The 21,707-nt window shown below is 52.5% G+C and overlaps 8 protein-coding genes across 8 annotated transcripts; 3 read left to right on the top strand and 5 right to left on the bottom strand.

Annotated features, from left to right (window-relative positions):
- Positions 1 to 606: 606 nt before the first annotated feature.
- QA3 (Quinate dehydrogenase) lies at positions 607 to 1,654 on the top strand (the record flags this gene model as incomplete). The annotated part of the gene is made up of 3 exons (XM_049398884.1): positions 607 to 808; positions 865 to 1,160; positions 1,223 to 1,654. 3 exons carry the CDS (start codon positions 607 to 609, stop codon positions 1,652 to 1,654), a joined length of 930 nt encoding a protein of 309 aa, XP_049255564.1.
- A 93-nt stretch (positions 1,655 to 1,747) lies between these two features.
- J4E88_005243 (uncharacterized protein) lies at positions 1,748 to 2,855 on the bottom strand (the record flags this gene model as incomplete). The annotated part of the gene is made up of 3 exons (XM_049398883.1): positions 1,748 to 1,856; positions 1,912 to 2,568; positions 2,620 to 2,855. The coding sequence occupies 3 exons, from the start codon at positions 2,853 to 2,855 to the stop codon at positions 1,748 to 1,750; spliced, it is 1,002 nt and encodes a 333-aa protein (XP_049255563.1).
- Positions 2,856 to 3,297: 442 nt separating this feature from the next.
- On the top strand, positions 3,298 to 3,762 carry J4E88_005242 (uncharacterized protein; the record flags this gene model as incomplete). Its single annotated transcript, XM_049398882.1, has 1 exon — positions 3,298 to 3,762. The coding sequence occupies one exon, from the start codon at positions 3,298 to 3,300 to the stop codon at positions 3,760 to 3,762; it is 465 nt and encodes a 154-aa protein (XP_049255562.1).
- An 87-nt stretch (positions 3,763 to 3,849) lies between these two features.
- J4E88_005241 (uncharacterized protein) lies at positions 3,850 to 5,049 on the bottom strand (the record flags this gene model as incomplete). The annotated part of the gene is made up of 3 exons (XM_049398881.1): positions 3,850 to 4,605; positions 4,656 to 4,910; positions 4,960 to 5,049. 3 exons carry the CDS (start codon positions 5,047 to 5,049, stop codon positions 3,850 to 3,852), a joined length of 1,101 nt encoding a protein of 366 aa, XP_049255561.1.
- Positions 5,050 to 5,461: 412 nt separating this feature from the next.
- J4E88_005240 (uncharacterized protein) lies at positions 5,462 to 7,629 on the bottom strand (the record flags this gene model as incomplete). Its single annotated transcript, XM_049398880.1, has 2 exons — positions 5,462 to 7,518; positions 7,569 to 7,629. 2 exons carry the CDS (start codon positions 7,627 to 7,629, stop codon positions 5,462 to 5,464), a joined length of 2,118 nt encoding a protein of 705 aa, XP_049255560.1.
- Positions 7,630 to 11,654: 4,025 nt separating this feature from the next.
- J4E88_005239 (uncharacterized protein) lies at positions 11,655 to 13,134 on the bottom strand (the record flags this gene model as incomplete). The annotated part of the gene is made up of 3 exons (XM_049398879.1): positions 11,655 to 12,695; positions 12,750 to 12,812; positions 12,868 to 13,134. The coding sequence occupies 3 exons, from the start codon at positions 13,132 to 13,134 to the stop codon at positions 11,655 to 11,657; spliced, it is 1,371 nt and encodes a 456-aa protein (XP_049255559.1).
- A 1,256-nt stretch (positions 13,135 to 14,390) lies between these two features.
- On the top strand, positions 14,391 to 14,937 carry J4E88_005238 (uncharacterized protein; the record flags this gene model as incomplete). Its single annotated transcript, XM_049398878.1, has 2 exons — positions 14,391 to 14,514; positions 14,567 to 14,937. The coding sequence occupies 2 exons, from the start codon at positions 14,391 to 14,393 to the stop codon at positions 14,935 to 14,937; spliced, it is 495 nt and encodes a 164-aa protein (XP_049255558.1).
- Positions 14,938 to 16,511: 1,574 nt separating this feature from the next.
- J4E88_005237 (uncharacterized protein) lies at positions 16,512 to 17,528 on the bottom strand (the record flags this gene model as incomplete). Its single annotated transcript, XM_049398877.1, has 3 exons — positions 16,512 to 16,587; positions 16,820 to 17,251; positions 17,308 to 17,528. The coding sequence occupies 3 exons, from the start codon at positions 17,526 to 17,528 to the stop codon at positions 16,512 to 16,514; spliced, it is 729 nt and encodes a 242-aa protein (XP_049255557.1).
- Positions 17,529 to 21,707: the final 4,179 nt, after the last annotated feature.

Raw genomic sequence — 21,707 nt, 5'->3', positions numbered from 1 at the left:
AAAACGCCACAAACCCCATGGAGATGAGCTATGAAGGTGTCAAGCAGTTGCGCATGTGCTCATTGGCCGTCCAGTTCGCAGAAAGGTTGATGCTGAGCTTGGCCCGGAAGAATCGCTAAGCACCCCCAGGAAGAATTGAACATTGTGCGATTGCGGAGAGGAACCATGCTCTCGCCGACCCCAGACCGTTCCTAGAGACCTGGATTTTCGCGCCGGTCATGCCTAGTTGGGTAGTGAAGGAATTACCCACAGGGTTGGTGATGCTGCAGGGCCCGGAAACGCATTTACACGCGAGGTTTAGTGGCCGGGGCATCTTCGCTGATTCGAAGAAGGACGCAGCTGTCAGTCGCACACCGGACCGTCGCATAGCCTGCACGCGCTTGACTCGCGTCTCCTCCACGCGCGACATGACTTTTTCCGGTCCCCAACGCGTCGGATCTGGGGTATTGGCGCATGCGTTGGACGTAATCATGGAGCGCTCGACTTCTACCCCGAATACCCGCTTTCCGAAGTTCCAATATCTGGAAGAGCATCAGGCGTCACCAGAACGGCAAACCTCCCCAAGCTTCATCCTCGTCTCCTAAGCACACGACATTCACACCCACCATGTCTACCGAAACCAGCATGCCAGAAGTCTCGCAAACCGAGCGCCATGGCTACCTCTTTGGTCACCCGATCGCCCATTCAATGTCGCCTTTACTACACAAGACTGTGTACGACAACCTTGGATTGAACTGGGCTCAATACCCTCTGGAGTCAAGAGACATGAGTCTATTCCTGCAATTGATCAAGCATCCTCAATTCTACGGTATGCGCAACACGACAACACAGTAATTTGAGTAGCCATGACTGACAATAGTGTAGGCGCCTCGGTCACAATGCCCCACAAGGTCGCCATACTAAAACACCTTGACGGCCTTACGGAAGAGGGAAGGGACGTAGGCGCAGTCAACACACTCTTCATCCAACAAGACGCTTCAGGGAACCGGTTATACATGGGCACCAATACCGACGTCATAGGGATAAGAGATGCTTTCGCATACAACGTGGAACCAGCCAAGTTTGAGAACAGACCTGCGTTAGTGATCGGTGGAGGCGGCGCAGCGAGAAGCGCCGTGTATGCGCTGAGGAAGTGGATGAAATCCAGTGCCATATATCTTGTGAGTAACTGGACGAAAGCATTGCTGAAAGCCGGAAGTTGGTGCTGACAATACCACTCCAGGTCAACAGAGATCCCACAGAAGTCGCAGCCGTAATCGAAGAGTGCACAGCCCGCGGCTACGGCGACTCCCTCGTCCACGTCTCCTCCGTCTCACAAGCGCAAAGCCTCGAAGGTGTCGGTGCGATTGTAGCCTGCGTACCAAACTTCACACCCGTCACACCCGCCGAAATTGAGGCGCGACAAGTTCTCGAATGCTTCCTTGCGAAGTCGCACAAGGGAGCTTTGTTGGAGATGTGCTACCACCCTACGACATGGACGGAGATTGCGGAGGTAGGAAAACAAAACGATTGGCAAATCGTGCTAGGCACAGAGGCACTGATATATCAGGGTCTGGAACAAGACCGGTATTGGACAGGGAAAGCCGTAGCGGATCTGCCGGTGGTGCAGGTGCAGGAGGCTATTGCTAGGAAGCTGAATGAAGCAAGGTTGTAGAAGTTAATGGAATTGGACATACACACACGACATGCAAGGCGCGAGTGAATATACAATCATGCGTTAACTTGGAAAAGGTAGAATTGCAAGTCGCTAAGCTCCGGGTCGCGAGTAGTCTAGATTGCGTACTCGCCGCCATACCTCGCGGACTGTCCTCTCTTGACCCTGTCGACCTGTTTCCGTGGGTGATGGCCCTGCAGGTCTGGAATACCACGTTAGCACAAGCGTCATTATGGAGTACTGCAATGCTGGCTTACCTGATCGCCAAATATAACCGGCTTCCCAACCTCACTTCCTCTATAGGCGCGCCAGCCCAGTCCTCTGGTGGATTTGCTGTGGTCACTAAACCTCCAGCTTCTTGTAATATAGCAATGCCAGCCGCGACATCCCATTCCCAACAGCCTCCTTCCCACCAAATGTCAAACGAACCCATCGCAACATATGCCAGATCGAGTGTCGCACTCCCTAAACTTCTCACACCATGTACCATTCCTCCTCTACCCTGCCTTCCCCCAATCTCAGCTGCCATGTTAACAAAACTCTCAATCTTGCGATGCATATTGCCATCAGGCGTATCCCTCCTATCTTTGCCCCATTCACACGAAAAGACACACCCGCTAGGCGCTTTCTCTGGCATAGGTGGTATGGGATTGCGGACCAGTGGGAGACGTTGGGTTTCGTTGAAGAAAGCGCCGCGGCCGGCGCAGGAAGAGAAGAATTGGTTCGTGAACGGCGCGTATATGACGCCAATGAGTGGTTTGGACTTGTAGATGAAGGCGATGCTGACGCAGAACATGGGGAAGAGGTGGATGTAGTTTACGGTTCCGTCGAGTGGGTCGACACACCATGTTGGGGAGTTGTCGATTAGGTAGTCGCGGGATGAGCCTTTGCTGTAGGATTCTTCGCCGACGAATCTATTGCATGTTAACGTGTGCAGCTAGGTAAGTTTGTAGTCAAGGACATACTTATGCTGAGGGTACTTGTCAGCTATCGCTTTCTTGATAAACGCTTCAACATCTTCATCTGTCTCGGTAACCAGATCAACAGCATTCTCCTTCTGAACATGCTCATCCTGTCCTGTCGCATTCCCACCCTCTATCCGCACTTGCGCAGCATCCATGAGCATCTTGCCCGCCTGTCGCCCCAGCTGCACAGCAAACGCATAGATCTCATCCAGCTCTTCTCTTGATATTTCCATCATGTTGATCGCGGGTATTGTGTACATGTCAGGTAGATGTTTGGCTAGGAAGAAACGCCATGGCGACCGACACGCGCCAGAACGAATCGCGTCCCAAAACCTCCGTCTGGAACCGTACCGGCTAGAAGCGGAAAGCGACCTGATAGCTGTATGTAGGGAAGTGGGACGTCATGCTCGCAACTGAGGGCAAGAAGGCCGATCGTTAGGGGTGGGGGTAAGGACTTTTCCCCTTCCCTGCGTTCCGACAGCCATCGGAACCTCGGAATGAAACATGTCAAGGTGGGCCTACCCACGCGACGCGACAGACAGACCCATGGACCATCCCGTCGTTGCCATACACGCATAACATCAGCGCATCTCGACAGTCTCCACGACCGCAATCATCAAGTCTCTTGGGGTCAACAATCATCTCCCTAGCACATATCTCCCACCCAAACAGCTCAAAATGACCAAATCCATCCTCCTAATAAACGGCCCCAACCTCAACCTCCTCGGCACGCGCGAACCCACAATCTACGGCTCCACATCCCTCTCCGACGTAATCGCCTCCGCACACAAACAATGCACCGCGCAATCCATAAACTTCACACACATCCAATCGAACCACGAGGGCGCCCTTGTCGATCGCATACATGAGGCGCGCGGCAACGTCGACTTCATCGTCATAAATCCGGGCGCTTTCACACATACAAGCGTAGCGTTGCGAGATGCGTTGGCGGGTGTGGAGATACCGTTTGTCGAAATACATATCAGTAATGTGCATAGGAGGGAGGCGTTTAGACATCATAGTTATCTGAGTGATAAGGCGGAGGCTGTGATCTGTGGGTTGGGGGTGTTTGGGTATGAGGCTGCTATTGAGTTTGCGGTGAGGTATCTGCGGGAGAAGGAGGAGAAGAACGCAAAGCTGTAGATAATCGCATATGGAAGACTGATGCGGTGCAATAATGGTTGATTATTAATGTTAGGTAGTCTCGGATTGTTTGTCTCGCCTACCAGCTCAATCGTGCGTTCTAGTAAAGCCCTTCTTGATATCCTGTCGCGCCTCGAGGTACGTCTGTAAAGCTGTGATAGCTGGCAACAGAAGCATGACCACGCTCAAAGTCTGGCCAAACCCCCAGACATTCTCTTCGTCATCTTGCAGTCCGCAAAACTTATCCGGATCCTCTGGCCTTGCAAACTTCTGCGTGAGCACCAAGATGGCGGACAGTATGGCGAGTAGAATCTGAACAACAAACGTGATTGCTGGGTTGAGGAAGAGGTAGTATATGCATTGAAGGCCGAGCCGCGCTGGGGAAAGCGCTCGAAGCGAGAAGCCTTTCTGCTTCTGTGTCGGGTCTGTAAATCGACGTACAAGAGCCTGTAATGACCTTTCCGAGGATGACGATGACGGCGATTCCAGTCCTCTTCCTTCTGGATCGTACAGAATGCACACTAATGCTGTTGAGAAGCCGACAAGAATGAGGAATAGAGGGACCAGGAATGAAAGCCTCTGTACACGACTTCGTACCATAGATGTGCCATCGTCGCCTTCGACGAGGATCGGCGGCATGGCGATCGCGGCAATCATGGAGGTGAGTAGGAAAACAGCGAAGAATACGACGAGTGTGAGGCGTATTTTCGCAATGAGCTTGTACTTGCGGAAGTATTTGCGGAGCGTTATCAGAGCGGCGAGGTGAGAGGAGGAGGATAGCGCACACACGTAGAGGATAAGAACGAAGTGGGAACCTTGCACTCGGAAAGAGCCTTGAGCCACCTGATTGTGTTCTGTCAGCATGGGAAATCTCGATGGAATATCGAGCGTACTTTGATCCATCCGCTCAGAAGTACAGCATAGCCTGTGATGAGTTGTTGATCGCCGAATCCGATGATGAGTGGGTCAAGAAATGGACGCCACGCGTAGTGCCTCTTCCACTCGTTCTCCAAGAAGCGCTCACGAATGTATGTGAGCGGCGCTCGAGGCGTGAAGTGACCTTTCGTATCGAAGGCTTGATCGAGAAGCATAGCGAGGATGGACGCGAACGTGGTCATGAAGCTTGCAATGACAAAAGACAAGACGACCTGCAGTATTGTCAGCTTGAGGCTAGAAAGGATGATGTGGAGTACTTACACCGACGCCAGCAATGTCTGGCTCTGCTCCATTGGCACAATCTCCATCCCAGGTCGCAATACTATCGAATGTGACCCATGGAGGTGCCATGCACTAACCGGAAGTTTACAGCTGGACTGGCAGTGATCTGAGAGCTGCGACCGCAATGGTACAAGGTTGTGTGAATTGCCCAAACAGGGCATTGCGAGACCCCTCGAAATATGCTAGTGATAGATGTATGCGAAGATGGGAGGGCGTTAGGTAGGTGAGGAGAAAGCGTTGAGAGTGTGAGAGGCGCCGATGTGGTCGAGGTGAACCGGGGCCACTAGTTTGCCGGCTTCGCGTGTCATCCCGAAGCAAGCATAGGTAGTAGGGAAGGAAGGAGCTATCACCGAAGCTCGCGTTGAACGCAACCTGAGACACCCTGGGACAACAAAAACTCCACGTATCGAGCGCAGATCCTGCATAGAATGGCTAGTATAGGCCGTTCGCTGGGTATCACATTCTATTTAAAGAACCTACTTCACTTTTGTTTACTTTTCGCCTTTACACGGGCAGCCAGCTTCTTGATGTCATCCTCCCCATCTGCAGCATCTTGCTTAGATTTCTTCGTCTCTCGTTGATGATCTGGCTCGTCCTCCGTGCCTTGCTTTCGCTTCTTGCGGCCCTCTTCTAGCAGCGCCTTCATAGCAGACGTCTCCTTGAACCTTGGGTTTGTGGGATCGATGGCAAACTCATGGCTCTGGTATAGCTTGGCGAAACGGGGATCGGTGGTATCAATCTGGAAGTTGTCCTCTACGATGGGAGCGTTCTTCTTCGCTTTCTTGCCCTTCTTCTTAGCCTTCTCCGACTTGACGATCTCGTTCATGTCGAAGTGGCGCAGCTTTGAATCGTCTTCATCTGCCATAAGTAGTTCCAGGTTCGCTCGCTCAGCTGCCGATGCCTGGTCCTTTTCCTCTTGCTCCGCCTTCTTCTTGGCCTTCTCAGACTTCTTCGACTTGGGCTTGGAGGCTTTCGCAGCTTCTTCAGGATCAGAAGCAAAGAAAGGATCGTTGAACGGATCATCATCGTCCGCAGCCGCTGGCGCATCGGCCTCCTGCTCGACTGGTGCGTCGGGATCGCGTCCAGCCTTCTTGGCTTCCCACCTCTCTTTACGTTTCGCCTTCCTTTCTTTCTCCTTTCGAACGTACCTCTCCATCGTAGTCTCTTGCAGTGGGATGTCATTTTCGAACACGTCACCGTTGCCAGCTCCGCTAGAAAGGCCTCCCGTGAAGGTGATCTGCATCTCGCTGTCCGGCTTTGGGAAGTCGCGATCCCGTTTCGCAGACGCCTTCTTCTTCGTCTTCGAAGACTTGCCGGGTGCCTCCAGTCCTAGGGCTGCTCTGAGACTTGCGGCTTTGTCCATCTTAGCTGCTTCTTCTTCATCCTCGGACGACGACTGGTCAGAGCCCAAGTACGCTTGCAGCTCGTTCTCGTCAATCTCCTTGCGCGAGAAAGCACGCTTTTGTACCTCCTTCCGTGTCGCATCATCGGCATCCCAGGTCAGCTTGACCTTTGAGTGTGTGAGCGCATCCGTGGAGAACTCATTAGGTTTGTAACCGTCCGGCAGCCTCGCGCATTCGTCGTGGGGATCTTGATCGAAGGTTGTGCCGTCGGGAACGAATCGCAGGTCGAAGAAGTTGGCGCTCGTCAGGTACTCGCGGCCATCGAGGTTGTCGTAGATGGATTTTGCGACGTTCGCAGAAGAGCATGTGATGACGGCATAGTAGTAGCGTAACCGGTCAAGTTGGTAGGCTCGCAACTTGGTGGAGTCGAACTCTTCGCCTGTCTCATCTCCTTGTAGATCTTCCCCGTTTTGTTCCTCGTCGTCCACCTCAGAAGCGTCGGAGTCGTCGTCGAGCGCACTAATGTTGTTCTTGTCCTTGTTGGAGGTTGAAGCGAAGATCTCACGAGGCGGTCCTTCGATTTCTTCCCGTTGTAGGCGCTCCATACCAAACTCGCTAGGGTATATGACGACGTTGAGAATGCGTCCATCAGCCGGGACGAAGGAGTTTGCTACGGCCATGATGTCGGTGGCCCGTATGTTATCCCAGTCCATGTTGACGGCAGCCAGACGCGCCGAGATATCGCCCGTCGGGACTTCGTTGTCGTCTCCGGCAAGCTCGGTCTGCTCCTCCAGCTCAGCCTCATCCTCTTCGTCGCTCGAGCTTTCGTCGGATGAAGACTCTAGTCCACCGTCTCGGATAGGGTCGAAGCCTTGCTGCTCCACCCTCTGCATCTCCTTCTTGACCGCCTTGTCTCGCTTCTTGTCGGCCGGACGTAATAGCTCGGGCTCGTCTTCCGCTTCATCTTCGTCTTCGTCGTCTTTGTCGTCGCTGTCGGCGTCGTATAGCCGGTCAATGGCCTTTTTGCCAGCCTTCTTGTCCACCTTGCGGCCGTATTTGTCGACCGTGGCCTTGTTGTAGAAGTCGGGGTCGCTTTTTAATCGCGAGAATCGCGGGTCAAGCTTGGTCTTGGTGTGCTTCTTCGAGGGGAGTCTGAATTTTGGGTCGGTTTCGAAATTTGCGAATCGCGAGTCGTCTAGATAAGTTTTAGCGCATCGCTCAGCTGTCGCGTCAGTAGCCGCCTACCCTTAGGCGCGCTGGCCTTTGCGCCCTTTACGGGTATCGTCTGTCGCTTGGGGAGAGGCATGGTGGGATGCGCGTGTTGGTGTAAGCGGTGGGCAGGCGCGCGGCGCGGAATTGCAGCTGTGGAACTCGAACTTTTTCTGCCGGGCGGTGGCAGATCGGCGGCGAAGAGCGTGCATTGGATACCGCCGCGGAGGTCATCGCACGCACGGGCAGGGATTCGGCAGCCCGATCTGGGGAAGCTTTAGCTGCGTCACCCTCGAGAGGGGAAATTCATCACACGACTGTTCCGGAAGACTCTCCGCTGTCTCAACAACTTCTCCGCCTTCTGAGGAAAGCTGACATTGTACATCCATTTCAACATTCACGTCTAGCTGAACATATCCCAGATACACCACCATGTCTCAACTCTCCAGGTTTCTCACGTAAGTTGACCGCTGATTGAGAGCTGTCTAGCTTCAGCTTGTGCCTAGCGAGCTAGCTGATGCTGACCTTAGCTTGCAGTCCTCGCAACATGACTTTGTTCACTCTGGCTTCGCTCGGCAGCGGCTACTTTGTTGTCAAGTCAAAGACACTCGCCGACAGGCAGAGAGCCCGAGTTGATGGAGACTACACCGTCACCGTCGATAGGTCAGGTACGATCTGCCAATTGCATTGAAATACTGCCCGGAACCCCGCGATTACAAACGTACATTGCGCTGACTGTAGACTATAGGTGGCGGCATCTGAGCACATTAGAAAGGACCATCAAAAGAAGCGATGCAGCTTCTTCCTTTGCACAGACGGCGTTCATTACATTTGCAGCGTTTCAAGCTTGGCGTCCTTCTTTACCACGTCGAATACCAACAAAGGACATAATGCGCCTAGATACGACACTCATTCCAACGCTTATGGATTATCAACAAAGCGAAAATAACAACAATGTCCTACCATTTTCTGTTCGACAAGTTGTATACTATCGCAGTGCTTCCATTATGTCCCCGCCTTTTATACGACTACTGCTATGCTTTTTCCGGGTGCGCGACTCTAACAATGGCATGCGATGCAAAGAACAGGCTTGAAATACTCCGAAATAAGATCCTATGCGCCGAACATTCGTTTCAAGTTATCTCGTACCCGTGTCGGGCGACCCGCATCCGTTGGTCATTACGATTGGCCCACCTACCCGATGCTAAATATAACCCACTCAGCCTCAATCGAGAATACCCTAAACACGACAACAGAGATGAAAATAGTATGACGTCCTCTCGTACTTTCGGAGCGCCAAAGATCCGCCACTGAGCATATCCACCTTCGATCTGTCAAATGTTAACCGCTCCCTTGTTGGGCCCACTGCTGGCTCAGCCTTTGCGGAAGTTGTTGTCAGCCGTCTTTCAAATCCAGCCAATGAGACCACACTCCATCAGCATCGGTCATGGGAATCCTCAAATACGGGATCAGCAGAGCCGTTCAGGCTTGTGTCACCGCTGTTGCTTATAGAAAGACTTTCCATCCGTGCGCCGAAATGGTGGAGCTGCGAATAGATATCGTCGACCCTTCCACCTGACAAAAGTCTTACTCAACTACTCCATAGTTCTCTTTGTGCAGCTTCGTACACCTGCTGACGGCCATCTGCCCTCACATCTACTCGTGCGACCACATATCGATGCCCTGTTGTTACCTTCACCGCTCTTGATTCGAACGCGCAACACAACTATCAACATGGGTTATCATGATGTCGCTGGTCATGAAAGACGAAAGCCCAGGCAAAAGAACGAGATGCAAGCACCATGTCAATCAAATATGTTGGCGGCAGCAAGTCATGTCCGTCGACTATTCGAAAGCAAGAAGTTCACTTATGCTGTCATGGGTGAGCTTGCTTTACTTTGCTTAGGACATAGGTGTGAGGTACGGAATATCTTCATTGCGTACGACGACAAAGACTGCAATCGGATCAAGAAGAAACTAGAAGGCGATCGGCGGTAGGTGATACTTACCTCCCTCAAAGATGACGGGCTGACACCGACAGTATACAACTGCCAGAGGGCCTAAGTCCTTTATCTCCCTCCAAGATACTAGTACAAACCGGACCTAGCTTCTTAGATACCGGATGTACAAATCCAGCGATAATAGAAGTGACTCTAGTACCATCTGGTCAGTCAAACCTGAGCCCGTTGTGGCATCCTGCTAATCGTGCGCAGGCTCATGTGAGACACCGCCCAGCGGGAACATTGCGAATAACCTCGTACTATTGAGTCTCCGAGCCGATGGGGTGTTGAAGACATTTTACGCGTTGAACATGCTATATCTCGTCAGAACACTGCTCCACTTCTGTCAAATTCGCAGTCTAACTTGGGAACCACGGGAGGGAATTTTATTCCTATGCCAACTCTACAGGAGCCAAGTAGAGGCGATCCGCTGTCACTTACAACCGAAAATCGTTGAAGAGAACTTCTTGCGTACAGCTTTCCTCAACAAGCTTCCCGTTCAAGAGCAACGCAAATGCTACCAAACATTGCTGGCGCAGGAGCCTCCATCACTCAAGAGGTTAGCCCCTTCGCAACCGGACGTAATCCACCCTCGATCGCATTCCGCTTCTGGAGTTACAACGTCTCAGGGAATTGCGCGCGCCTCATTACCAGACTTTCTATGTCCACCGCAATCACAGAACGTCAAGTCAACACACATGCGTACGGGACAGACAAACCCAACCCTTGTACAACCTACGCAGACATCTCCACAAACGACGTTTCCGTCAAAAGCTTCAACATCCAGATACCGTGTCGTAAGTGCTCCAAATAGCAGACGCACCAGTCCTACAGACGCTCGGGATGCAGCCAACCCACAGGCTCAGGCATCAAGTAATAAGCAGCTCAAGCTACAGATACCTACATCTTCCCAGCACCAACGCGCGTTCTCTCATTCGGTCACAAATGTCGATCCAGTCGCGATGCATCAATTAGGACAGCAGCACTTGAAATTGCGACCTGTCTCTACAGGTACCCGCATAGCCCAGCCTCCAGCAAAACATGCGCCCATGGTCACAAATCCTCCGATGCCCGGTACTAGTTCCAGACATCAGATTCCTCGCAAGGCTCATCCACAAAACTCAAATGTCCCCGTGCCAGAGCAGCGGTCGAGTAGACTTCACGTAGTGAATCCTGACGGCGAGGCACCATCATGCGACAAGTCGCAAAGAGAGACGCAAAAACTGCATCTTGTGGGATCCGAAGGGTTGTATCAATCACCGCCTATCTCAAGCAAGCCATCAGCAGCCATCAACAAAACTAATACGGCATCGAATACTTCACTTCCAGCCTTCGAAGTCAACGGAACATCCCCACCCAACGACATACTCGCGGAGCTTTCAGCAAATATCGATGCCGCGCTTCAAGTCAGCAATCACCCCTGCACCTCTCCTCCACCGGCGACGATACAACCACAGGAGATGAACAGGCCGTTGGTGCCGCGCGCACATTCTGCCCCATTTACTACATTACCACCAAGTCTTTCAATCGGCAACCCATCTCATCGTCACTCCACCACGCCACAGACTTCCACCCCAGCCGGTGCCATAACGCGCACGAATGCATTAAGATACTCACAACAACAACCTCCAGCACCCAGTCTTGCGTCCATCATCAGCGACGGGCTTGCATCGCCGACTCTTACGCCAGCACCTTTGTCATTTTACAAAGCATATCAGCCAAACTCTGCGCCTGCTTCACCACCGAATCTGGATATGTCACCACTGGATAGCGCGTGTGCTGAGTACAATTCTCAGTTCGCGAACTTCGGGCAGGTGAAGGATGTAGATGGTATGGGACATTACTTTGCCACGCATAACCACAGCAAGAGTTTCGACTCGAGCCAGTTAGCCATGGAGTATCGGGCGGCATTGCCAGAATTCGAGGATGGGTATGGAGGCAGGTAGAAAGAATATCTTCATGTTGATACATGTGAGGGGAGCGATCAACAGCGTCATTGTACCATGATAATCATCCTCAATTACGACACTGCCCAGTGATACCAGAGAGGGGGGTATGTTTCATATTAAACAACATTTACGATCACATTCCTCCGCCTCCATGCATGTGACGAGAACCATATTTACAATGGTACATCCTCCATCATCTGCATAGCGCCTTCCCTCCCAACCGTAATAATAACATCACCCAGCGTCTTCGTCGAGAAGCCCGCTTCCGAGTAACGGAAGTAGTAGTCCCATTTCCTCTTGAAAATCTCCGCGCCTTCATTGTCCATTCCTTCCTTGGCCTTCTCCTTGATAAGCTGCGGCTTGATCTTGCTCTCCCAGTTGTCCAAGAATTCTTCGCGCCATAATCGCAGCGCCTTCGCGTAGTGGGGGCCGATGTTTTCTATGCTGTCGACGACGAGCGAGCCGCCTGAAGCGATTTGTATGCTAGCGACGAGTTCGGAAACGGCGGGCAAATGGCCACCGGGGAAAATGTATCGGCGGATGAAGTCGTCGGATTTGGCGTACGCTTCGTAGCGCGCATCGGGCATCGTTATGCATTGGAAGCATGCTACACCGCCCTCCTTCTTGAGAAGCTTGTCTATGCACTTGAAGTATGTGACCAGATATTCCTTGCCCACAGCTTCCAGCATCTCAATTGATACGGCCTTGTCGAAGGGTCCTGTTTCCGGCACCTCCAGACTTCGATAATCGCATAGAAGCACTGTGATCTTGTCTGACATTCCGGCTTCTCGTATCCGATCCTCTGCAAGCTCTTTTTGCTCAATGGAGAGGGTGAGAGATGTGACCCTGCAGCCTGTCCGTTGTACAGCACGCATGGCGAAGCTGCCCCACCCTGTGCCGATCTCCAAAACGTGATCTGTTCCCTTGATGTGTGTGTTGTCGATGAAGCGATCGAGCTTTCGCATTTGCGCGTCGTAGAGGCTTTCGCTTGCAGATTTCGGGTTCGATTTCGGTAGCCATATCGGGCACGAGTAGGTCATGTCTTGGGAGAGGAATGCGGCGAACATTTCGTTGGAGATGTCATAGTGTGCGGAGATGTTGAGGCGCGCGTTTTTGAGGTTGTTGCTGCCTCGTACCAAGCCGGCGAGGCCAGAGGAAATTGCGGAGGTGAAAGTTGAGCCATTCGAGAGGTAATTACGGTTCAGGATGAAGAGCTATAAATGTAAGCTGAATGCGTGTCCCCGAGCTCGGTCTATGCAGCAGCTTACCTCGAAGAATTTCGTCAGGTCTGGAGTTGTGAATTCTCCCAGCATATAGCTTTCTGCGAAACCCTGGCACCTATCAGCGCGAGCTCTTTCGGATGGTTATGAGTGTTTTAGGGCGCACCATGTCTGCAAACAGTGCCAATCGCACCCAGAACTTCTCGTCGAGCACGTTGAGGAAAGCGATTGGGAGTCCTTCTTTGTCAGATCCAAACGCCGCAGTAGCCTTGCTCGAGCCGCCCTCAAACAACACCAGCTTGCCATGCTTGAGGTTCTGAAATTGCGAAAGAGTGCCATTTTTGCATAGATTCACCAGCGGTCCCCAGGCTTGCGATGTGACTGGACTAAGTAGTGAAGACACAGCTCCCGTCACAGAGCTTATAATCGCCATAATTCAAGATGTGTGTGATTCGCGCAAGCCTTGAAGGTTCAATTGGAGGGTCCTCGAGCGCAAAGTTGGGGTACTGGACAATTCCTGGTCGACAGAAGCGTGGCTGCAACGCAATTCGCAGGATGAGGGTGTCTCAAACGGACTGAGCTTGGTCACACGATAGGAAGCTGCAGGATGGGCTGGCGGTGGAGGGAAATTAGTGCGTCAATCGTCCAAAAGCAATGCGACAATGGTATCGTGAACGCGCCTGGAAGCAAAACTGAGAAGAAAGTCGAGTAACGGTAGCTGTTCGGCTAGTACATGGCGCCAGAGTGCATTTGAGAGTCCAGGTAGCTCGCCGTCATATCGCCGGAACGGCCGAAAGCCGACACGGTGCGTCCGGTTGCGCCGTTTCGAAGCCATGCGTGTTGCATTCTGTCTGAGGTGCAGTATCGGGCGAGGAAACCTTGCCAATTCGAGTGATCTATGACGCCGTCGATCCGCCTAAAAATCGCGAACGGCGTAAGATCAGTGTAATCCTTACATGCTCGCGGAGTTCGAGGCCATCCGAATGGCGGCCGGTGCAATACGCCGTCGTATTCATATCCGTTCCTGGCATCTGGCTGCTAGTACGTGTGCTCAGGTAATGGTGGGATAAGACGTTGGTGGGTGAAGACAGCCGCGGTGCAGGGTCCATAGAAATGTTCCGCCGGCATGCGTGAGAGGGGCAAGTTATGCAGGGGCACAACTCATCACGCGTCTCAGCCTTGCAATCGCAGGTCTACTTCGAGTCAAGGCGGCCGGCGATAACAGGCAGTATGTATCTTCTGGAGCTCTCCATGAGCGCTGCGGGCCTTAGAAGTCTGTATGGTAGGCAGTATCTGGCCGATCGGTGAATCTACAGCCACGGCGGCCGCGGGCTCCGGACTGCACTAGAAGGGACCTGGAAGGCGTGAACTTGGCGACGGGTAGACTGTGGTGATGACGGGAATTGAGTAATGGAGGGAAGACGGATGGGGAGCTCAATATATCAAGCCAAGACCGTGTAGTTTCCTGCGGTTCCGTCGTCATTGTGAGCTCGTGAGCACCCCGTCTCGAGGTGGTCCGTGCTCCGCGGAGACACGCTACGGCGCGTCGACGCGTGCTCCGTAAACCACCTTTCACATGCTGCACTCTGGCATACTTCCATGCAATCGAGTTAGGATATCGCTAAACAATTGAGAGATCACTTCTTGGTTCACCATACACGCAATCGCCGACGTCAACAAGCCATCAACATGCTGTCGATTCAACCCTCCAAACCTCAAAAATGCACGCCAAATCTGCTCCCCGCGCGGATAAACCACAATGGACCCATCAACGACGCAGAGCGATACTGGAAGCCTGAAACAGATGACAAAGGTAACCCTCAAACCTCATATTGGCATGAATACCAAACCTGACGTCCATCTAGGAAAGCGACACGCATACTTCCGCGGTCGACACCTCCACGGCACGACGCTTCCTCTTCCTCAGAACTACACCGGCGCTATCCTACATGTCACCGATAAGCAATTACCGCAAACCCGAACACAACAACAACAGCCTACAGATGAGGACGACGAAGACGCTGAGGTAGAAGAGAGCATGCCGGTGGAAGTCAAGATAGCGGAACAAGTAGGAGAGTTTGACGAGGTCATAATATGGGGTCATGGTGGCGAGGTGGATGGAAGTGGGGATGCCTTCGTTAGAGGAATGAACGAATGGGTTGGGTTTGCAGAGAGCATGCATGTTGACGAGGAAGAGGAAGATGGGGATACAAAACCGGAGAATAAGAGCGCCTAGGACAATGTCTTGGAGTTGTAAAAGGTCATGTCGGATTGGGAAGAGAGCATGATAGGATGGCGTTAGATAAAGATACCCACAATGCCAGAAGGTTCAGGCCGAATCTGCTCACATGTTGGCCTCAGGTCCCCGTGAGATCCGAAGCAGTCTTGCCAGCCTATGCGCCTGGACGATCCCCATATCTGGCTCCCCAATTCGCCCAACGAGGCTCTGTATCGCCTCGCGTCCAATCCCAGCCCTGTTTTGCACCGCAACCGCATCATTCACGTATCTTGTCCACAGATACATGCACAGCAACATCCCACATGACAAAAACATCATGCAGCGACCTGATGTCCCGCAAAGTTGCCGGCGCATTCACATCAGCCGCATTCGCAATCTCTTCACGCCGCCTGTCCGATATCCAGAAACGAAGCCGGCCCATGTGCGGTCTTGCGTATTTGTTCCACATCTTGTTGATCCCCTCGGCCAGCACATTGAGCCTTTGCTTCTCTTCGATCGGGTTGGTATTGGCGCTGGGTTGCAAGTGTACGTTGATGTAGTTGGTCCAGACGCGCTGGTATCCGAGCGTCATGTACTGCGTGTCTGAGTCGGTGTGGCCACCCCCGGTAGCCTTCTAGGCGAGATGGAAGGTTACTAGGACTAGGAATGGGGTCGTACCGAAGAGGCGTGCGTGGAGGGCCGTGAGTGCATGGGCAAGCTCCCGCTTTTGGTATCTGCTGAGGAAGTGGATGTGGTGGATCTCGTAGTGTGGCATTGCGGAGTCTGGTTCGCGATGATACGTAGGGGTAATCGTCGCAACGGTCGAGAGATAAGAAGGCGGTACGGGGCTGATGTGCTAGTAAAGCAAGGAGGGTGCGACGCTTAGGTGACTGGAATTGCGCGCGTTTGGGACGATGGTGAGGTTAGGTACCCATAGGTGAAATGCTGTTATCCAGTTTGTTGATGACGGAAATCTGATGGATAAAGTTTTGCTCAGACCTCTATACCAGACTTGGTTCCTGTTGTTCGATACCACCATTGCAGTCACCATGGTGTTGTAGTCACTGCCCATGCTGCTCACCCACGCCTTCCAACCTCTAGCCTTGTCCCAGTCTGTACACCACCAAATTAACCCATGTTCATCTCACCAACGAGTGCCCTAAGATTCGAGTAGTGAGTTTGCCAGAATTCCGATCGGGTCCTCTTATCCTTTTTGTCAGGTCAGGGTTCGTGACGGTTCGGTTCAATGCGCCCCGCTCCCCAGCGATTAACCGCGCGGCGGACTCACATCTGGGTTCAAAACATCCCACGTGCTCGCCACAACGTTGCGCAAACCCAACGATGGGCCGACAGAACGACTGTGGGTCAGGTACAGGCCGGCACATCATTTTTTCGGTACTTGACGGGCGGGAACGGTCGATCTTAGGATTTGTAGCAAGGGAGGGGTGAAGTAGAGCCGAGTGCATGGGGCTCTCATTTTACACATGGTAGCTGTTGTTGTGAACTTCTACTGAATCATAGTCCTCCGCATGGAAATGCAACGCAATGTATATTTGCATTCATATGCATCCTCAGTACAACGTGCCGCAACCTCATAATTTCGACTCCCCGTCACCTTTCATGCCAGTGTCTGAGAAGTCCACGAAGCTCTCCTCGCCGCTGAAATGCCTGTCATCATCGCTCGTTAGTCACTTGCCGTGACGTAAGGTTACGGCGTCATCGGGAGGTGCTCGTCAATCGGAGTGTGTGGGAGCTGAATGTTGAGAAGCGTTGACGCGATACCCCAACCGTGTGTTGTAGGTTCTGACCTTGGCCAGTCTTTCCTATGATAGGGAAAGAACCTGGATGTTATAAGGACGCAGCACGAGATAGAACGACAAAGAAACAGCATTGCACTTACCAGCCTCTCTCTGCACCACCCGAGAGGAAGGATGTTTCGGAGTTTAGTTCGCAAGTCCAGTTTCCTGCGACGCCCTTCTCTGGATCGGCTGATCTTCTTGCGTACTTTGACAGACCAGCAGTGAAGCATTGGAAATCATCTTCATCAGGGTTTTCTGGCATCTGCCCAGTGAGTACCCGACCGGCTGCGATCATAGTCGCGGCATGAGTGCACAGCAAGACAGTCTTTGGCCGTTCGGGGTCGTTGTCTAGAGCTGTGACAATGTGATCAAGGGCGTTCCTGACACGCTCATGGAGCTCAACGATCATCTCGCCGTTGGACCCTGGCATATGTACAGATGCATACTCATCGTCAAGGTTCTGGAAGTGAGGTGTCAGGAGCTCGAGGTGCGGCGGAGTAGGATGTTCGAAATGTGCGCGTCCAAAGAACTCGCTGTTACGCACTCGTCAGCAGAGTACCTACCTCTGTGTCACTCAGTATGCACGAACCCAATACCGCGATCGATCCGTATCCTTCCTTTTGCCTTGCCCTCTTTGAATAGCTGATCACTAAACGGCTTGAGCGTCTGCAAACACCTGTAGAAGGGGCTAGAATAGATTCTGTCCACTGGCGGTTCGATCTTGCTCAGGTACTCGGCTAACTCTTTACTCTGCTCCACCCCTTTGGACGTAAGAGGCGGATCAGTGGGGATTCCGGTCGGGGTCGCCATGGACGCGGTGTAGATACCCGTTTGGGGGTCTACGGACCAGTTGGCGCGAAACTAGATACCCCGGAGGACACGTTAGAAGAGTGCCATGCTAGGGGACAGATCTGCATGTGCGAGTGTGAAGGGTGGCGTTTCATGTGATACACGCGAAGGTGTAGGGAAGCGAGATGTTTGCGGAGGTAATGCAAGGACGGAGATGGCTCAGAAGTAGCTGCCTGAAACGGAAGACTTTCCTCGACTACAGTGTAAAAGCATCGGAGGGCGTGGAGTGCGGTGACGGAGGTTAGCTTAATACGTACCGCGTGCCGGACGATGTAGATGACCTCTATCATGGTTCCGTTGTCTTGTCACTCCGAGAGAGTTTGTGTATTGTGGAAGTTTATTTGATCGTGCGCTGTGCTTGCCGTTGGGAGTACGAGATGGTTCTGGGATGAAGGGGGTAGGTGCTCGCAAGTTACCTCGGTAACTTTACCTTTTCGGGACGCTTTTCGAGATCTCAACGTTGATGATGAGAAACTTGGTACGCTGTGTCGAGTGCAAATCGAGAGACTTTACAGATGCTGTTGGAATTTGGCTGCATCTAGCGGCTACAGTCTGGGCTTTGTAGTACTACTGCACGTTTGACAGTCGCATGGAGATTCACAATACCTAGGTACCGCTTCCGTGCAACAAACCTCAAGGGCTGGTTATGTCCAGGTAAACAAATGTCCGTCAACCGAGACAGTCACCCAGCACGTGCCGCAAACTCTCGCAAACTCAGCAAAGGTGATCGATATCGAGATTTCCGGCGTCCGACAATGAGCCACTCACGCAGCATTCCTATCATCGGTCAGGCCCCCACGCTCGAGCCGTGCCTAAGCGCTTCCAGCATTGACATGCGCTTACGCGAACTTCACATGCGCATGCACATGCGACAGAACTGCAGGACCTCGTACTTTTGCAGTCGTAGCTCAGGAACGAGCCGGCATCCAAACAATGCGCACCCTATGTCGCTACTCCTTACGGTATGCGCAAGCGCAGCGCAGGGGCACTTTGCATGTGCGCGTTGCTCGTTGGTGGCATGCTGATGCGCAAGCCACGTCAATGCAACATTGGAACGGTTGTAACGTGTTTTGGCCGGGGTGTTTGGAATAGACTCGAATCCTGCAGGAATACGAAGGACCTGGCGGACGGAACACCGCTATAGTGAACGATAGTAGTGACGGGTTAGTCCTTATCCTTGCTGTTCATCTGCGCTTCCGAATATCTCCACAGTACAGCGGGCTTCCGCGTTCACATGCTGTTTATACCCGCGACTAGCGGGATGTTTCCTGGGGTCAGAAGCGCTGTCACGATAGCGGCAGAGGAAGCGATGATTGTAGTACATGGACTAAAGTCCTTCCCAGGTGACCAGGTTACGCCTGGGCGGGGTTGCAGATGTCTGGGTATCATGTAGCCTGCTTGTAGAGGGTGTGCGAGGTGGATGCACCATCGCAAAGCTGCATCGAAATGAAACCGGAAAGATTCTCGCACTTGTGTAGTCGAGCTGTGGCAGTCGGTCGCATCCGGTCGTGATGATCCAGTTCTTCGGCCGCTATCAGCGACAGCATCCGATCGATCGCCTACCTGTGTTTGCCTGAGCAAGCAAGCACCTGCCTTCTTGAATCTCATTCGAAACCCTAGAGGGCTTGATCCTGGCGACGATGCTGCAAGCCATCGGTGATCACCAGACGGATACAATGATTTATTACCGCAGTGCCATCCGAGGCCTTGAAACGTCCATGGGTATTAACGATGTAGCGCTGGCTTGACTCTCGGGGCAAATACGCTGAGAGCCTGGGGATAATCAGCGTAAAGTTCGACTACTGGACAAAACTAGCGGCAATCCGTCTCCATCAGGTTGGATTCCAGGGTTCATTTGGTAAGAACGCGTCTGTGCGAGCAGCTGGTACGCCTCCAAGCTTCTGCCAGAAGGATAGAACTCCGGCCAGTCCCGACGTGTCGTAAAGACACCGCTTGTCGGGACCGGGACGGGATCCTTGAAACTTACATGTATTGAATGTTCATGCGTACTGTCCAAGAAACATATGGGAATGAACTCCACAGTCATGGAATGGTATTGCAGCATGCACTTAGGTTTCTAAGGGTGCTGGAACTGGATCCCACAGCTGCCTAAGTAACCAGTGACGTACTGTCGTAGTCAAGATCAAAGCCCCGGACTCCACCATGAGACAGCTGGGATTCGAGATGACTTCCTCCACATTTCATGAAGTGGTCGCGTCACTGCTGCCCAAGAGTCTGACAGCCGCCGGCCCAAGCGTTGCAATCGCATAGTACTGACGGCGCAAGGAAGACGGGATGGCAGTGAAGTACCAGACCGAATTGAGCAAGACCGGGCCAGACGCCATTATAGCTAAGTGATTAGTACATGGCACATGCTCTCAGTTTTCTCGGCGTGCATCAGTAGGAGGGGTGCTACATGTCAGGGGTCATGTTGGTGTCGTGTAAAGAGTGAAAGATGCCGTAGACCGATGTAACGCAGCAGTTGTTCGTGACCGGGCGGCCCCGAAGAATAGGTGCGCAGACTTTCCAGCAGATGCGCACGCACTGTTGAGTGTAGGATTTTTCTTGCGCGGCCAATCAACACCAAGCCTGCGCGAATTAATGAACGGCTCAGCGCTAAGCCCTGCAGCTGCAGGCAGACGAAGCTAAAGCGCTTCTAGAAGCTCGTGCTGGCATCATGTAGCGTTTCCGTTACTGACAGAATCAAGGTCCATGGAGGTGGTGATTGATGTCATTCAATGCCTATGCGCCATCATGGCGCTGCATGTCAGTGTTCCTTCGTTTGCTTTCACGTGTTACCATTGATTGGGTAGCCGATTCTCACGTGTGTAGTCCATTGGCTATCGCTTCGTCACATGCGCATCCTTCTAGTCTGAAGGGCGGCTGTGACAGTGCGCATGGAAGACGCATGGATGGCTGATCTCGAGTTGCAGCATGATCGACGCCCGGATGCATGTATGTGGGGGCGTCTCTCATACCTTAACAGCCTCTTGAACCCACTACGGCCAATTGACCCACATCTAGTAAACACGAGGCTATGATGAACACAGATCCAAAGCGGAGTGGCAGCTTCGACATGTCGCCACAAAAGCAAGCATCCCGCACGGGTAGCTAGGGGATTGACGTGGGATGAACTGGGCGATTTAATGCACTTCGCGAAGTGTTCGCCGATTATCCTCATAGACCCCATGCCGTTGATGCCGATGGTTTCGTCGCAGCTTACTATCGGAGACAGCCAGGTTCCGATAATAGGCATCATGGCAGCCGCTACACAGTATTTGCAGAACAAGGAAGAAGCAAATAGACAGCCGCGCAGGAGTCGCCTTGTGAGGTGGGCATCTGACTGGTGCGCCACACCAAATCATGCCAATTCAGTGATCACCATGGTGGAATAGTAGCCGATAGCAACGGGGATGAGAGTGGTCGATGGCGGTTGACAGCAGATGAATGAGTGACGTAACAGAGGAATTAAAGACTAGATTATATGGCGTATTAAAAGCGAGCGGTCTGAGGGCGCGATTGTAATAACAGTCGACCATTGGGGATTCCAACGTCGACGAGAATACGCGCGCTATTTTTGTATGGTGCTGTGTAAAGGATATTCATCAGCGCCCGCCGCGTATTGACGCGTTGAAGTCTTCCCAGTCTTCCCTAGCTTTTTCTCAGTGACAAAGACGCGCAACACGATGAGATACCTGACAATCAAGAAGATAATAATCGCGGCGACCAGAATACCCACTATGTACGCTCCGACTAGCCCAGAAGAATTCTTCTGAAGGTCAAGGAAGGGGTATACATAAAAGCCTTGGGTCGCATGCGTGAGGTAGGCCAGGCCAAGATAAAGAGCCAACAGGAGGATAATTGGAATCAGGTCGAGCCAGGGCAGTCGCTCAGTTCGGGGGATAACTATCTCGAAAAGGGCGTACGCCGAGTTGAGAGCATGCTGTGACGTGTTTGACCAGAGAGCGAAAGTGGTGGGGAATTGACCCGCAAGAAGTGTCCAGTAAACAACTGTTGTGTGTTAGTTCAGCGTGCTCAGACAATAAATGCTGCCAGTTCTCCAAAAATGATGTTGCAGGGAATACGAGATTGCCTCGAGGTACTCCGGCGCGACTTTGGCAAAACGTTTTATGTAAGTTG

This window comes from Alternaria novae-zelandiae (assembly GCF_023758075.1).
Source record: "Alternaria novae-zelandiae strain BMP 2774 chromosome Unknown scaffold_9, whole genome shotgun sequence".
Lineage (NCBI taxonomy): Eukaryota > Fungi > Ascomycota > Dothideomycetes > Pleosporales > Pleosporaceae > Alternaria > Alternaria novae-zelandiae.
This window is presented reverse-complemented; position numbering and strand designations above follow the sequence as displayed.